Genomic DNA, 18,055 nt, shown 5'->3' on the forward strand with positions numbered 1-18,055 from the left:
GTCTATTCTCTAAGTCATATCATTCTTGACTGATTTCTCACAAGGCTGACAAACAGCCTACGCAGGGTCAATAAGGAGATAGCAGAGCCTTCTTAATCCTTGTGAAAAATATTGGCTTAAGAAACCTTAGATCTGCAGATTGTCAAGGAGAAAACTGGCATACATTTTAAATAGAATGTCCAGGAAAAAAAAAGATTTATAAGTTAGAGGGAGTAGAAGAGTTTCTTTTCTTTTTCTTCCTTAAAGGATAGCTGTTCTTTATGTCCAACCAGATGCAAATGCATGGAGTTACGAGGATGAACAGGTTGCAAGAAAAGGCCAGAGCCCACCATCTCGAGCAAATGTAAACAGTTCTGGTAGCAATACGGACTCATCCTATTTAATTTGTGCATTTAACAAATAGTTTTGACCCAGCTAGAGAGGGGCCTGGTGAGTGTGAAATGTCCTTGTGTTACAAAGCTGAGAAAGCCTCCAAGGTTACAATTCGCCTAGGGGAGTCCACAGCCTCCCTTGTCAAAATTAAGCCCAAGATGACTGTGTTTCCATATCAACTCTGATTACCAATGCTGACGTATTCCATTTTGTAAGCCACTTTCTAATTCACCCAAGGAATGTTTTTCCCCCTAAAAGTCCTGTCAAACCAAGAACTGAAGGAGAGAGCCCAGATTTTCTTTCACATGAAACAAATACAGTTGATTTTAATTTGTCAAATTTAATTTAAATTTTAATTTAAGTTGATTTTAATGAGGCACCTCAAATAGTTCCAAGACCCCCTATGCAGAGGATTCTCCGGGTGGAATTTGACAAGCCCTCTTGTTCTTGTTCCTGCCTCTCATTGTCCCCCTGTCCCTGGGCTGTTAATAAGTCCAGGGGACTGAGTTCTGCCAGGGTTAAGAAGCTGGTTGCCCAATCACAAGGCACACTGCTGCCCCAGGGCAGGCTTGTCCCCTCCCGGCACGAACCCTACTCCCCTCCCTCACCGCCCTTCCCTCTCCTTTCTCTCTCTGTGTCCTCTTCTTCCCACACTCCAGCTCTGTGATCCAATTCCACTTGAGTCCACGGCACAGTCATACCTCCAGGACCCTGGACCTTTTTCTTAATTGGACATGATGAGAAATAACCCCACATCTCTGTCCTGAGCCTCCCCTTGACTTGGTTCCAGAGTTGACTGCGGAGGGGCATGGCCTCTGCTTCAGGCCAGGTTTGGGGGAGTTTGTTCTAACAGTCCTGGGTCCAGGAGGAGACGCCTTGGTCCTGACCTCTTTCTTAGCGTGGCCTCAAGAAGGCCCCATCCCCACGGTGGCAGGAAGTCTTCCCAGAGGCCACTCTCAGAAATGCTGGGGAGCTGAGGCAGGTGATTTGGCCAGAGTACTAGATCTTTAAAGCAATACTGACATCAGTAGACCTGGATGAGAAGGGGGGCGGGCCCGGGCACCTATGGGATTTAGAAGTTCCCAAGTGATTCTGATGCACAGTGAGGAGCGTCAAGGGTGGGAGTAGAAGTGGGGGTGGGGAACTGCAGAAAGGAGGACCCAGCTGTACAATGCCTGTGCCCAGAAGCTGCTTTGGGGTCAGGACCTTGGTGGAATCCTGGGGGGTTGGGTCCTACTCACCTCTCCTCCAGCAGGAACTCCACCTCCAGCTCCTCCATGCCCTGCAGGGGGAGGAAGAGACTGCAGTTGTGAGCTGTGTCTACGCCTCTCTGCAGACCAAGATCCTGTGCCATCCCAGGAGACCCTGTGGACCTGCCCCTGTCCTTCGCACATGGCTGTCCTGCTGTCTTGGCGTGGGGGCAGCTGCTCCTGGCTCTTTTTGTCCCCTCTGCCTCCCTCTGTCCCCAAGTCTTTGATATCAGGAACATCACTGACCACCCAGGGGAGGGTCAGGGTGTGGAGTTGACCCCTAGACCCAGCAGGTAAATCTCTCTGCCCCAGAACATTTTCCTTTCATCCTCTCCCTCCAGCTTCCATTGCTCCCCTTCTTCTCCAAGGGGCTCAGGGCCTGGGACAAGGGAGATATTGCCCCCAGCAAGCTCAACTCTGAAGGCTAGGAGCCCCTTCTTTCAGCTACTGCTTTGCATCTCTTGCTGTGTAACTTCAGGAAGTCATGACCTCCCTCACTGGACCTTAATTTCCCCACAGAGTATAAGCCAGGTGAGGGCAGGGATGCTTGTCCCTGAGGTGTCGCCAGTGCACGGAACAGTGCCTGGCCCATAGGGCATTCAAATACTTGTTGAATGAATTGATAACATCCTGGGCCTTTTCAGCTCTGACTTCCTCTGATTTGCATATTTGTACTCCTTATCTGTCTTCTGTCCCCTGGGACCATCCCAGAAGCGGGACTCTAAGGAAAGAAAGGGAATCAACACTTATTCTGTCTCCATTTTGTACTGTGAACAGTGCTAGATGCCTTAATTATGTATTCTCATTTAAGCCTCACAGTGACCCTGTGTGGTAGGTCTTACTATCACTATTGTATAGACGAGGTAACAGAACTCAGAGGAATTAAGCAATTTCTGCAGGGTCACAGAGCTATTGATAGTAAGCCAAAGCGCTGGGATTTGAACAGCAGTGCTATCTTCTCCTGACCTGGCTACAGAGAGAGGATCCCATAGAACAACATCATAGGAATAACCAGCTGCCCCTCGTGAAGCAGGAGGCTGAGGGCTGGGGCACCTGCACTCACCTCTGTGTTGAGTGGGAACTTCACGTGGGTTTTCTCTCGGAAGCAGAGCTTGGTGAGGTCATAGAGAACTGTCAATAAATGGTCATCTGGTGTCACCGTGTCGTCATCACAGACGCTCAGCTCTAGCACGTTCTAGGGGAGAATGGAGGGTGCAAGTCTGGTTACCAAGGTTGCATCAACCCATTCCCAGGATGAGCGGCCTGACCTCAGTCCTAGTGAGGAGGTGGGTCTGAGGGATGGGAGCCAGCACCGCTCAGGTGTGAGGGACATCTGTAGGGACATGAATTAAGAGAGGAAAGTGTCTATTCCCTTCTTTGCAACTCTCTGAAGCCTTCCTGCCCTTCTTCTCTGATTCTCCTACTGGGAAATTTTGCTCTTTTGCAAGCTTGGCAGGGGCTTGTGAAGTGTGAGGGATTTCATTTCACCTGGGGGAGAGATGGAAGGGCACAGCAGACAAGACCCCTGTCAAGACATAGAATGTATCCAGCATTGGGACCCAGGAGCTGAAGACAGTTTCTTTGGCACTAGAAAACCGAGCTAAAGGAAGCTAACATCTTCACACTCCAGGGGAGTGATGTGGCAAAGATTATAGAGGGTTTGATTGGGTTGGGATGACATATTGGAACTCTGTCCTTTGGCTCATCAGCCCCTAAAGAGGTCTCATGGATGGTCCCAAAGCTGTATGTCAAGGATGGAGCAGCTACCCTGTCGTCTGGCTGAACTCTAAGGTCAATGATTTTAGGTGACATGGATTGGCCTCTGAGGCCACTTTTCCCAAGGATCCTGAGAGATGTAGGTTGGGGCTGGGTTTGCCTCTTTGGTTCCTATCTAGTGGGCATGAGGTGGTTCTGGGGGTTCCCAGCTGAATGAGATCTGTTGACTTTGTAATGACTAGAAACCAGGTGTGTCCCTGAACCAACCCAGCAGCCCCACAGATCTTCAGACAAAAGAAACACGAATTCTGTTTTCAAGATGGTAGGCTGAGCCCAAACTGAAATCCCCCTTTCTCACCAAAAACCATATATATGATAGAAAAGATATTTTTAAAACAATAAATATAAAGCCCTTCTTGAAAACAAAAAGGATATGTCATTAACTCGGAATGGAAAAGCATCCCTAAAATATGAAAGCAGTAAGCTTGATGGAGCTGTCAAGCCTCAAATGCCTCAAGACTGGGTTTGATGCCTCCATGATGAGGCCAAGCTTGTCTTAAGGGCACCCTGCTGAAGCTGTCACAACTCAGGATGTTCAAGAGAGGATTCTCCCTCAGGAGATGTGAGCTCAACTTAGAGTCACCATATATCTGAAGAAGACAAATACCATGAAACAGCAACTCAACAAATGAAGAACACACACCCAAGGAATTAGAAATAATAAAGCCATCTAAAAAGGATTTAAGATAGAGAAAGCCCTCTGGCCGGAATTAGACTGGTCTTGGGCCTAGTGAGTAGAATGGCTCTTCTCTACATTCTCCTGCTTGGAGTATGTTCTGGAAGATACTGGAAATACACTCTATTTTGGGGCAGGAGACATCCAGTTCCAGTGACAATTAGGTAGGACAAGAGAGACAGGAAAGAGGGTAGAAGGATAAGTATGCCTAGAGGGACAAGCGTGAGACAGGCAGAAGGAAGGAGTGGGTGAGTGGGGAGACAGATAGGTCGATAGGAGGACAAGAAGTCGGTAGAAAGAAAGACAAATAGGGACTTCCCTGGTGATGCAGTGGTTAAGAATCTGCCTCCCGATGCAGGGGACACAGGTTCGATCCCTGGTCTGAGAAGATCCCACACGCCATGGAGCAGTTAAGCCCGTGTGCTGCAACTACTGAGCCTGCGCTCCAGAGCCCGCAAGCCACGACCACTGAGCCCGCGTGCCACAACTACTGAAGTCTGCATGCCTAGAGCCCGTGCTCCGCAACAAGAGAAACCACCGCAATGAGAAGCCTGCACACCGTAATGAAGAGTAGCCCCCACTCGCTGCAACTAGAGAAAGCCCGCACACAGCAACGAGGACCAAATGCAGCCAAAATAATAAATAAATAAATAAATTTATTAAAAAAATACAAATAGTCATTATACTACAAAGTCACAGTAATCAAAACAGTATGGTACTGGCACAAAAACAGAAATATAGATCAATGGAACAAGATAGAAAGTCCAGAGAAAAACCCATGCACTTATGGCCACCTAATCTATGACAAAAGAGGCAAGAATATACAATGGAGAAAAGACAGTCTCTTCAATAACTGGGGCTGGGACAACTGGACAGCTACATGTAAAAGAATGAAATTAGAACACTCCCTAACACCATACACAAAAATAAACTCAAAATGGATTAAAGACCTAAGTCTGGATACTATAAAACTCTTGGAGGAAAATGTAGGCAGAACATTCTCTGACATAAATCACAGCAAGATATTTTTCAATCCACCACCTAGAGTAATGAAAATAAAAACAAAAATAAACCAATGGGGCCTGATTAAACTTAAAACCTTTTGCACAGCAAAGGAAACCATAAACAAAACGAAAAGACAACCTTCAGAATGGGAGAAAATATTTGCAAATGAAGCAACTGACAAGGGATTAATCTCCAAAATTTACCAACTGCTCATGTAGCTCAATAAAAAAAAAAAAGAAAAAAAAAACAAAAAAACCTGAAAAACTAAACAACCCAATCAAAAAATGGGCAGAAGATCTAAATAGACATTTCTCCAAAGAAGACATAGAGATGGCCAAAAAGCACATGAAAAAGTGCTCAACATCACTAATTATTAGAGAAATGCAAATCAAAACTACAATGAGGTATCATTTCACACCAGTTGGAATAGCCATCATCAAAAAGTCTACAAACAATAAATGTTGGAGAAGGTGTGGAGAAAGGGGAACCCTCCTACACTGTTGGTGGGAATGTAAATTGCTATAGCCACTATGGAGAACAGTATGAAGGTTCTTTAAAAAACTAAAAGTAGAGCTACTATATGACCTAACAATCCCATTCCTAGGTATATATCCAGAGAAAACTATAATTCGAAAGGATGCATTCACCCCAATGTTCATTGCAGCACTATTTATGATAGCCAGGACATGGAAACAACCTAAATGTCCATTGACAGAGGAATGGATAAAAAAGATGTGGTACATATATACAATGCAATATTACTCAGCCATAAAAAGGAATGAAACAGTGCCATATGCAGAGACGTGGATGGACCTAGAAACTGTCAAACAGAGTGAAGTCAGAAAGAGAAAAACAAATATCATTTAATATCACTTATACTTGGAATCTAGAAAAACAGTAGAGATGAACTTATTTGCAAAGAAAAAATAGAGTCACAGATGTAAAGAAAAAACTTATGGTTACTAAGGGGGGAAGGCGGGTGGGATGAAATGGGAAATTGGGACTGACATATATACACTACTACAGATAAAATAGATAATTAATGAGAACCTACTGTATAGCACAGGGAACTCTACTCAAGTGCTCTGTGGTGACCTAAGTGGGAAGGAAATCTAAAAAAGAGGGGATATATGTATACGTATAACTGATTCACTTTACTGTACAGCAAGAAACTAACACAACATTGTAAAGCAAGTGTACTCCAATAAAAATTAATTTAAAAAAAGAAAGAAAAACAAATAGTCATAAGAAGGGCACATGATCAGAGAGAAGGACAAGCAGGCAAGGAGGGGGATAGCAAGCAGGGCAGGCAGGTGCTGTCCCCCACGTCTCACCTTCACCTGGGTCTGGATCTGGAACTTGAAGCTTTCATTCCACTCTGGGTTTCGGCAGTTGGGGATGGTCCTAGTCCTCAGCCTCTTATGAGAACTGGTGGGCAGCCAGAGGCTCACAAAGCAGTCTGTCAGGCTTACTGTCCGAGGAAGACAAGGGTGGGAGGGGAGGGTGAGGAGCCAACCCAGGTCCAGAGAGGAGAGAGTGTGGAGGCAGAAGCCAGCTTCTGGTCCCCTCCTGACTCATGGCTCTGACTCTCCAGAGACCTTTTTCCCAGAACCCTGAGAAGGTAACGGACTGCAGGCTAGAGGTTTCACAGAGGGGACCCAGGTCCCACTGACTGTTCTCGTGGACACAGATGGCCTCTGGCTCTTCTCAGCAGCACCCTGGCTCTCTGAGCAAACACCTGTTGGTTTGCGACAAGGTACAGTTGCACAATTTTCCCTCTGCCAGGGGAAGATCTGGAGGACTAGCCCCCAAGGGCCCAGTTTATCTCTTGCCTTAGCCCAGGGTACCAGGGAAACCACAGTAGGGCCCAGCTCTTCCTCTGGGCTGAGGAGCAACAAGGATTAGAAGGGACACCATCGGCTGGGAGTCAGCCTAGAGGGCCCCAGCGGGGAAGGGCTTGAGTGGAACAAGCTATTCAGCAGGATCTAGGGGCAGGGACTACCATCCACACGTGACTAACGTCTCAGATACACCCCGCCGGGCTTTTCATATCTCTGCTGGTCTCCCCACATGGGGTGTGTGACCCAAGAAACCCTCACATCTAAGACCACATACTTTATTTTTCATTTGAAAGAACAACGCAACTGTGATGATGCTGTAAGTGCTCTGGAGAAGGACAAAGGCTGTGACCTCAACAGGCCCTCCTGAAGTGAAAGAAAGCCTCCTGGGTCTTCTGTTTGGAGCAGCAGAAGGCATACAGTGAAAAATGGCAGCCCAGCCCAGCACCTTCCCTCCATTCTACCTGGGAGGAGGGAGGAAGAGGTGCCACGATTGCTCTCGTCACTCTTCTTCGGTCATTCCCAGGGTACCCACCCGATTCATAGAGAACGGGAAGAGTCAATACAGTTTCCAGTGTCAGAGAGTCTTCTAGATAGTAAAGCTGGGCAGGGATGCGAGTTCTGTACTGATAAGACTCATCCAAACTACCTCCTAATTATAATTAATAATGTCCTGTGAGAGTGGAACCAGAGGTGACCCACTCCCCAGACTGACTTAGTCCTATATTGTCTCTATACTGAGAACTTTATCAGACTTAATAACCATGGTTTGCAACACAAGCATCCCTAGTTTCTGATTTCATCCCCGCTGTCTGGTTAATCTGTGAGGGTTCACCATTCAGTGAATTGGAATTCATGGCCTTCCTCCCATTGAATAGAGGTGAGATGACCCTGTCCTTTAAATGTCGTAATCATCATTAATCCAAACACAAAGAATGACCCAAACCCAACAGAGTCAAAAGAAAATGATGACATCATCCCTATCTTTCCTTCCACACCTAACCTGTTCTTCCTCACCGTCAACTCAGGTGTCCTGACTAGACACCAAATATCGCCTTTGACTCTCACCTTGAGTCGACTTAACTCCTTGGAGCTCTCCAGCCTGTCCACTTCTCCCTACTTGCATGGTCACTGCCTTGGTGCAAGCCACCTTCATCTCTGCTGCCACTGCCCCAGTGGGTGCCCTGTCTTCTGTCCTGCCCCACCCTAATCTTTTCTTTTTAGAGAAACCAGAGGGCTCTTTTCCCATCTGACCATGTCACTCTCCAGTTTAAGATCCTTTAGTGGCTCCCATATGCCTTCAGAAAGGAGTCCCACCCATTCAGCATGGATGCCCCTCCCACTTTCCCAGCCTCAGCTTCATCTTTCCATCTTCCCTATCACCCCAGCCCCTGCCCCCAAACACACACACACACACACACACACACACACACACACACACACACACACACACACAGAGGTGTGTGCACACATGCACGCACATAAACACTCACACTCCAGACTCCAGCCAAACCCAGTCCCTTGTAGGTCTCAAAGGCCATGCCGTCTTGCAATGAACACCCTTCTGTTCCTCCTTCACGCCACCCTTCCTTGGTTAGCCCCTTCAGGTTGCAGAAGAGACCTCCTCTGGAAGCCTCGTCTGAACCTCCAAGTCTGGGCCAGGTGCCTCTTGTAGCCCAGGGCCCTCTGCTCTCCTCCCGATGGAGCACTGGCTACAGTTCACTGCAATGGCAGGTCGGTGCATCTGTCTCCACCTCCCACTGCACCCTGGGAAGCTCAGGAGACCCATGTTGGCACCGCTAGATATTTGTTGAATAAATGAATGATAGAAAAGCCCAACTTCCTGCTATTGGGCTGTATCAGTACCCAAGAAATTCTGGGCTGAGTCATCACAGATATAGATAGGCATGTTTAATGGCTCTGCTCAGAGGGAGGCTCCCTGGGGACCTGCTTAGTCCTCCTGGACCCCTCCCTTGGCTTTTCCTGGACTCTGGGGCACCTCCTGCTGGTCTGCCTCCTGTACACAAGGAGCCTGCAGGCTGGGACCCACCAGGCCTACACCCACTTGCTTAGCATGATTTGAAAGACCCTGTAAAGGCCCCTTTCCCTCTAACATCCCTTTGCTATCATCAGTCCATGCCTAAAATTGTCCCATTAAATCCACTAAATAAAGTTTTAGGTATTTTGGCCGAAGGCTTAAATCTCTAATTAAGATAAAAAAACTCCTGGAAGAGCCAGGATTGATCAGACACCCACATGTCAAGCATTAATTTATTTCCTAGTCCCTTCGCAGGGAGGCATTCCACCTCCTCCCCAACAAGGTTGGGAAGGAGAGTGCAGCCCAAGAGGCGATTAATCCTGGGGAAGGAGGGATGATGAGGTAGCCGCTGGACCCAGATGACGATCTGGGGCATGGGCATAATTAACTGACTGTAAGGCAGTGACCGTCGAGCTGGCAATGAAGAGTGGTTAAGCAAGGATGACCCAATTCTGAGAATTTCAGGGACTTCAGGGAATTTCCTAAGCACAGATAGGTTCTAATCCTTGTTCTTCATGAAGTGACAGAGGGCTTGGTCATCAGAATGACATGTCTCTTTTCCCAGAATGTGGGTGGCCGAGATGACTCAATGATCTCTATAGATGTCAAGAACATTGTCTGCCTAATACCTTAGAGACATCTGCCTCACACCCCCTGGGAGTGCTCGTTTGAGTTTATTTTCCCAAGAGGAGTAAAAACTCTTGACAGTGGGGAGATTTCCGGGCTGATTTTCTCCCAGCCCTGGTGCAGGGCTGGGTGGTGTGCTCCTTGATGGGGCAGTCACCCCTGAATCTCATCCCTGAATCTCATCCCTTTCAGCCTCCTGGAAATCTTAGAAACTCAGGCACCCATTACAGGACTGAACCAGAGAAGAGCTTGTTTTTGATCCAAGCTGGAAGGCACAACGTGGGGCAAGGGTAACCCAGGACCTGCAAGAGGTTAGGATAGACTCAACCCAGGTGAGGCAGCAACAGATCCCAGCCCGTGACAACTGTGGATCCAGACACGTGACCTGGGCTGCTGACACCCCCAGACACCACGGCTGCCCCCGGACGCTGTTCTTTAGGGAAACGAGGAAAACATAAAAAGGGGTTCCCAAAGGGGCCAGGGTGTCCCCGAAGGGCAGCCTGTGTGCCAGAGGCGTGTGTGGGGAAGGGGGAGAGGAGGGTGGTGGAGCAGACCTCAGCCTGTTTCTCTGGTTCCTGTTCCCCATCCCACCCCCACCTCTAGGGCTTATAGGTGACGGGTGTAGCAGGGAGAAGACAAAAGGAAGGGCCCTGGACGCGGGGGAAGGTCTGAGCGCACAGGTGTAGGCACGCCGTGCGAGTGTGAGGCCCGCATGACGCACAGGGCTGGGACAGACACGCCTCCAGAGGAGCCGAGGCAGGCGAGGCAGCTGCCGGCATGTGAGAGCTGTGGCCGTCCATGAGGGAAATGGGCTGAGGTGTCTGATGACCCATGCTGGCACGGCAGGAAAGGCAGAAGAGGCAGGCAGGTCCTGGGTCCAGCGGACACTTCCAGGCTCCTCAGGTCACAGTCACTGGTGGCCTGAGCGGTCCCGAGAAGCCCAAGAAGTCCGTGGCCCTCTGGCGGGTCTTGTGACAGAGCCAGGCCCAAAATGATGCTGGCTGCAATTGCTCCCCTGGCATGGGCTCTGGACACTCACCCTCCCAGGGGCCCAGTCTGAATGCTGCCTGACCCCTTTGTTCTCTCTGGGGCTCCAGGGCCCTCCTTCCTCCACCCTCCACACTCATCCTTACATGGCAGTGTTGCAGCGACAGCTTCGCGGAAGGTTCGTCAGCCTCTCCCACCTGTGCTCCTGCACCATCTGCGTATAAGCCCTCGGGAAGTCATGCAATCCCTTCCTCAAGAGCTCAGGTGCCCATCACTTAGATTCCTGTCAACCCTCTGAACGGCTCTGACCTCCTCCTCCTGGCTTGTCTCCCCTAACCCCCAGCGGTCCAGACCTGGCATCAAACACTGATTCTGCTTTCGGCAGTTAATCCTCAACGTGCGAAATGGGCCCCACAGCCCTGCCCTCAGGTTGTGTGGAAGATGAATGGTGTTTGGATGTCTGGCTCCAGCTGGCCCCCAGCAGGGGTTCGGGGGGACGCAGCTCCTCTCCCTCAGACTGGGCTCCCCAGGCCTCTGGATGCTCACACCCTGTCCCCTCAAAGCAGCTTTCCTCAGCTACTCCCAGCTTTCAGTGTCCTCCAGTTCTAAATTCTGTGGTGACAAGATGAGAATGCCATCCTCTATTACTACTCTATAATTGCTTTGGGCATAGACACCTCCCTGTGTATCACGGCTCTCCCAGGCTAATTGAATCCTGGGGTGAGGGCAGTATAACAGAGCTTTGGGGAAACTGGAGCCCTTGGGCGATTCCTGTGTGGTCACCAGTGAGTGGTGACCCCCTCAGCCATGGGCCTTGACACAGAGCTTTCTCCTCCTTGAGGGCCAAGCTTCCTCACTGGATGGGGTGGGGGGAGATGAGGGCAGCATAGGGAGGGGCTTTTGTTCTGCCCACCCAGATGCCTTCATTTCTTCCTGAAGCCAAAGACTTCCCTGGGTCCCCGTGGTCTGGGAATGCAGCAGGGGCTGGGATGAAAGGGACATTAAAGCTGCAAGAAGACCCTGCACAAAGAGCCCTGGTGAGTCAAACCACATCCATGGACTGAATTGAGGAACTCGGCACTATGGGGCACCTGGCATGCACTGTAGAACCCGTTTGAGATCCAGGTCCTGAGAAGAGCACTGGGGCTGGCCGGCAGCTGGCTCCATGGTACTCAAGGGCCCTTCCTTCCCCGCCACCCCTAACAGCCCCTAGACTCATATAGAGGCAAGGAGTGCCCAGTGTGGGAAAAGCTACTCCTGGAACGGATCCCAGGGAGGGGAGAGTGGGGAGGAGAGAGCGAAGTGAGCCGTTGGAGGAGGCCAAATGCAGGGGCCGGTCATGCCAAGGGTGCAGCCAGAGGGAGGGGCCTGGGAAAATGATACAAACCCCAAAGTCTGAAATACAACTTGAACATAGAGCGTGCACACACACACACACACACACACACACACACTCATGCGCGCACACACACAGCCACACCTGACCATTTCTCCCCCGGGGCCTGTCTCCATCCTGGCCCCAGACGCAGAGAAGAAGGAGGGAAGAGGGAGGGGAATACTCACCCACGTCAGCCTGTTGGACGTTTTTCATCCGGATGACCCTCACTGTCAGCAGGTGGCATGGAGACAGCTCCTCCTGTGGATTGAGAGGACAGTGGACTCACTCTTTGGGTGATTGTGGCAGGTGGCCTTGACGGAGAGAGCAGCACAGGCTCCCGCTGCCCAGGCTCAAGTAACCTCCACACTGTCCATCGGTGTTTCTGGGCTCTGGAGGCTGCTTCTGGTCCCCAGGCGGCCCGAGGCTGTGGACGTGAGGGGCTTTGTCCTCACCCTACTCTGAGCCAGCACACCCGGGAAGAGGGACAGCTTCATGCCTGTTCCGTCCCTGTCTTGCTTGTTTGGATCTTGGAATTGGAAGCCCTTTTCCTGAGCATTTGACCCAGGCTTAGACGAGTCATTTTACTGTCCACTCCCAGCCCACGCCCATGGCAGACACCATCGGACTCCTCCAACCCACCCAACGACATTTATAGAGGCCACTGAACTGGAACCCTTTACTCTCCACATCGTCCACTCCATGTTACTAGAATCACTTTCTACCCTTCCAAGAAGATGCAATTCTTCTGTATTTAAAATAATATTGGGGGACTTCCCTGGTGGCGCAGTGGTTAAAAATCTGCCTGCCAATGCAGGGGGACACAGGTTCGAGCCCTGGTCCAGGAAGATCCCACATGCCGTGGAGCAACTAAGTCCATGCGCCACAACTACCGAGCCTGCGCTCTACAGCCTGTGAGCCACAACTACTGAAGCCCGCGTGCTGCAATTACTGAAGCCCGGGCGCCTAGAGCCCATGCTCCACAACAACAGAAGCCATGGCAATGAGAAGCCTGCGCACTGCAACGAAGAAGAGCCCCCGCTCGCCACAACTAGAAAAAGCCCGTGTGCAGCAATGAAGACGCAACGCAGACAAATAAATAAAAATTAAAAACAATATAACATTGGGATTTAGGGAAAAACATGAGAGTATGAAGGAAAACAGTCCCCATAATGCCACCACTCAGAAAAGGTCACTATTTATAATCATTTTTATTTTCAACTCAGACTGCCCACAGATAGTTCATCTGCCTTGGCGGTTAGCAGAGATGATACTATTTGTAATAGCATCTACTGAACACGTACTGCAGTAGGGGTGGGGCAGAGCGGGGCAGGGCAGGCACCGACCCTTAGTGCGAGACCCTGAGCTCAGGGGTTAGAGGTCCCACTCAGTCAGCCTCACGAGGGTCCTGGGGCAGAGAGTGCAGTGGAGGTGGACAGTGGCCTTCTCCCCAGGGCCCTCCAGCCTCAGGCCAGCGGGTGAGCTGGGCTCCTGGGGCACAGGCTGGGTGCTGGGTCTCGCAGAGCTCCAGAGCCCTTGCCATGGCCACCCACTGGCCGGGCCCAGGCCACGAAGCAGCAGTGAACCTCTCCGCAGTCCCCGCCTCTGCGACCTAATGGCGGCGGGGTCTCCATGGGTCACAGGCCGTGGGACCCACCCCTGTCTGGGTGGCCTGAGGAGCCCAAGGGCCAGCTGGTTCCTGGGTGTCTGGCTTCCTCAGTGATGAGATCTGTGCAGGGTCCGGAGATCTTGCCCTGAGGACACCGCCAGCTGAGATCTGCCTCCTCAGCCAGGCCTGGGCACTGGCGCGAGGACCCAGACTGGAGGCTGGTCCAACACTCCCAGGCAGGGAACCAGCCCACATAGGGACCCCCCTCCACTTACCAGAGCCTGGACCTCAGAGGGCAAAAGTTGAGCCTTGGGACCTTGCCCTTTCTTGTCAGAAGAGAGAATAACATTTGTTTTGGTGGAGGTTTACAGGAATATCGTGACCTGACTGTGACCTGACCTCAAGAACAAAGGATCGGACACCAAGAAGTCTGCAACAACTAACCATGCCCCTCCTTCACCTTTCCTATAAAAGGGCTTTGCTGAAAGCTTTCAGGGAGTTTGGGAATTTTTAAGGCATGAGCCACCAGTCTCCTTGCATGGCCCTGCAATAAACTTTCCTCTGCTCCAAACTCCGACATTTTGGTATTGTTTGGCCTCACTGTGCATCGGGTACACGGACTTGCATTTGGTAACATTACTATTTGCTAGACACTTCTCTTATAGTTTCTAATCCTCATAAAACCTTTATAATAGAGGTATTGCCATCTTTTTAAAAGTTAAGAAATAGTTGTCATATAACATTGTATAAGGTTGAGGTATACAACATAATGATTTGATGTATGTATTTAGTATTGCCATATGATTACCACAAGAAGTTTAGTTATCCATCATCACACATAGTTAAATTTTTTTTCCTTGTCATGAGAACAGTTATTTTGATGGCTGTCCTTCCAGCCTCTTCTGGGGCTTAATTCTGACCAGGAACAATAGGACGATGGCTGGGAAGACAGTTGCTTAATCCCTGAGATAGATACATACGTCAGTTTTAGGGCTTCTTCCTCCTCTCTCCCCAACAACTGCCTCACAATCGGAACAAAAGCCACACTGGCGGACACATACAGGCCTGAGGATTCCTTCTGTGAGATTAACTCTGAAATGTTGAATATATTCATGGTCAATAACTTGCTCTAATGGGATTGCCTTTTGAGCTTTGTAACTGGGCCAAAGGTCACAACACTGCTTCTCTTTTGGTTCTGGAAATACGGCTCAGCCTCTGGGCACGTGGGCTCGTCATTCTCACTCCCCACCTGGGCAGAGCGTGTGTCCTGGTTTGATCTGGTGAGGAGGCAGGAGTCAGCTTTCATCCAGGAGAGCAATTCTGGTGAAACCTGTTCCCCCTGGCCCATTTTCTCAGAAGGCAGCTAGAGGGCTACAAGTGGAGAGCTGCCTGAGCACTCAGCCCAGGCAGGGGTCACTCCTCATGTCTCTGAACCCAGGGTCACGATCCTCTTGGCCATCATGGGTCTTCTCTTGCCTCCAGGAGGCGCTGCCCTTGGCCCTGCCCAGCTCTCTTGTGTCTTCCCTGGGAGAGAATGAGCTTCCACAGCTTCCCGCAGGACCTCACCTGAGGTCTCCCAGCCTTCCAGGAAAAGCTCTCTGCTGTCATCTAACACGATACCTTCCGATGAGGCTGACCATTTCTTTCTACTCTAACTCAGCCCCATTAACAACACAGCTACCACCTGCTGAGTGTCTTCCAAATGCTAAGTGTTGTGTATATAATCTCTATATTTTATCTTACTATTAGCCTTGCTTTACAGATAGAGAATCTGAGCCTAAGTCCTTTGACTTCGAGCACTCAGCTAGAATCAAAGGAAACTGAGTTTGAATCCAATTCTAATTCTTAAGCCCACGTTCATAACCACAATTATACTGTCACCTTACTTGAAAGCGACCGTCGGCAAACACGAAGACGGGTGCTGCTTACCCTGATCTCCTCGTGCTTGGTCTTGTCCTCTGAAAATCTATTTTCCTGGCAGAGTCTTCTTTTCACCCTTCATTCTCCCAGAGCCCCCAAATAATCCCCACACTCTGGCAGTCCTTCTATTTACAGTGTTCTTCTGACACATTTCATCACCTCTCTCTGTTTTAAACAGCCAGAGCACATCAGAACTGTAAGGGTACTTGGAGAAGTCCTCGCTTTCTAGCGGCCACAGATGGCTCCTTTGTGGTCAGCCTGGAGCCTCAGATTACACCTTTAGCCCAGGAATTTGCAGAAGACACCCAATTGCAAAGCACTCTTACATCTGCCAGCAGGAAGCCAGAGCCTGGAGGGTTTGAGAGAGAGCCCAGAGGGGCGGTGCAGAGAGGAAGGCAGTGGGAACATGGGACTCGGGTCTTGGGCCCAGATGATTCCAGAAATGAGGTCTGTGAAAAATGACCTTCTGGGATTAACATGAGTGTACATATTTTGCTCCTGAGATGATCAGCTCAATTGGAGTGCTGCTAGACACAAGCAAAACTTCATGGCCCCAGAGGTAATGAATAAAAAGACGTAATAGATCAAAGTACAGCGTCTGTGACTATGGGAACCTGAAACCAGTGAGCTTACGGAACCCAAGTGTATGGGGTAGCTTACGGGATCCAGGTAAGAGCTTCAGGGACTTGGAAAAGCTCATCCTTCCAATAGGATGCCCTGGCTGAGCATCAGGGTGAAAGTTTAACAACAGGCATGGCCAGGCTGCGGCCCTGGAGTTGGGATGAGCAGTAATCCTCCAGTTCATGGGGGTATTGGAGGGTCCTGGGATAAGGACCAGGGAGCACTCCCTGGAGGGGCTAGAACTGAAGGCAGGGATTATTTGGCAACCAGTGGAGGAGTGTATTTAGACGCTTTAATAACCAGAACAGCTGTGCAGGGAGGGTGGTTGGATGGCAGTTTGCTGGGAAGTCACTGCTCAGGCTGCAGACACACCTGGCTCCAGCCTCCTCCCTCGCCTCGGTCCCTGGGGCTGGACTTGCCAGGACTCCATTTCCCCCGAAAACTCCTCAGGACAGGGGCATCTTGCCAGCTAATATGGAAAAGAGCTTGACTCTCAGCACTAGCTATTGTGTAATCCAATATTACCCCTTCCCAAACCCTCACTTTAGAGATAGGACTTTGGCGGGGAAGTTGGGAATACAATTCCTTACCCTTCTCTAGTGCGCTGGGCTCTGCTCTACCTGGGGTTGCTGCATCTGTTCTCAACTACCGCCCCCCGCCCCATCCCAGCCATACTCTGAGGAAGGCACTGTTATCCTGCTTTGCAGAGGAGAAGACCGAGGTTAGAGAGCTTGCATCTCACATGGGGTCACGCAGCCCAGAAGGGGCTGGGCCAGGACTCAGACGCAGATCCACCTGACTGCAGGGCAGAGCCCTCTCCGTCCACCTGGAGGCTGGCTCTCTCCGTGAATTAACCAACTCAGTTAAAAGCTTGCTCCAGGTCACGCACTAGACTAGTTAATAGCAGAGGCAGGAGTAAAACCCTCAGCTCCCATTTTGGGGCTGTCCTCACACCCCAAGAAACTAGCTATCATCGCAAATTAGAAGAATATTTAGTTACAGATGGGCTCCCAGGGCCTGGCTCCCAGGTGCGGGTGAGGGTTGGGAGGAGGGTCTGACAACCCTGTTTCAGAAGTGGTTAGGGTCAGACATACCCTAACCACACCAGCGCATGAGGTCTGGGAGCTGACGAGGGAGTACAACTCCCGGGGAACCTGTGGGAACTCCCCTCCGCGGGGCTTCTCAGGGCAGGCCCGGCTGGCGATGCCACCTCCTCCTCCCTAGAGAGCTGGGTGTATCCATCAGTTCTGTGCAACACCTGTGTCAGAGCTCAGACCAGCCTGGCGATAGCTTCCAGGAGGCAAGGGCCCTCCCTAAAAGGAGAGCATTGGGATGGGAACTCTGTGGGATCCCAGAGCATTTCCCTGCTAGTCTGACCCCAGACCAGGGGTCACCTGGGAGGAGCCACTATGGCTGTTTTCCTTTTTATCACCCAGGCTAGGTGAGAGGTCAGGGCAAGAAATCCCAGCTCTGAGTCATGGACCCTCCAGGACCTGAGAGGGATGGGCACAGCTCTCAATTGCTTCATTCCCGCTTCAAGGTAAGCTCTGTCCCTCTGTGGAGGTTTCTCCTTGCCCAAGCTCCAGGAGACTCAACGAGACAGGAGAGGCAGGAGCACGTGTGGACCAGAGGCTATCTCAGCCCCCTGAGGGCTGTGGAGGAACACAGTCCAGAAGGTCACGTCTATCCTGGCCCAGGCAGCGGGACACCAGGCACCATACAGCATGCGGTTTCCCTCCTGGGCTCCTTGGAGACCGAGCAGGGTCTCCACCTCCCACCCCAAAGGGACAAGACACTTTCAGGGCATCACTCACCTCACTCCATGATTTAGTGTGGGCTGGGGGAAGGTAAGGAGGAAGATGGTGCTGCTGACAGCCCTTGCCATGGCATGCCTACAGCAAATTGGAAGACAGAGACGATGGGAAAGCCGAGGCAGAGCTGGTCTAGAGCCCTGGAAACCT

General features: G+C 50.6%; 1 protein-coding gene across 1 annotated transcript in view; it reads right to left on the reverse strand.

The window, feature by feature from the left end:
- Positions 1-18,055, reverse strand: part of PLA2G4E (phospholipase A2 group IVE) — a 64,915-nt gene that overhangs the window by 23,455 nt on the left and 23,405 nt on the right. Inside the window, exons 2-5 of the mRNA XM_065871710.1 lie at positions 12,133-12,205; positions 6,414-6,550; positions 2,686-2,817; positions 1,614-1,654 (exon numbers count right to left, since the gene is read on the reverse strand). Coding sequence (XP_065727782.1) covers positions 1,614-1,654; positions 2,686-2,817; positions 6,414-6,550; positions 12,133-12,205 — 383 coding nt within the window. The remainder of the gene's footprint in view (positions 1-1,613; positions 1,655-2,685; positions 2,818-6,413; positions 6,551-12,132; positions 12,206-18,055) is intronic.

Source organism: Phocoena phocoena, chromosome 2 (genome assembly GCF_963924675.1).
Source record: "Phocoena phocoena chromosome 2, mPhoPho1.1, whole genome shotgun sequence".
In the NCBI taxonomy this organism is placed as follows: Eukaryota; Metazoa; Chordata; class Mammalia; order Artiodactyla; family Phocoenidae; genus Phocoena; species Phocoena phocoena.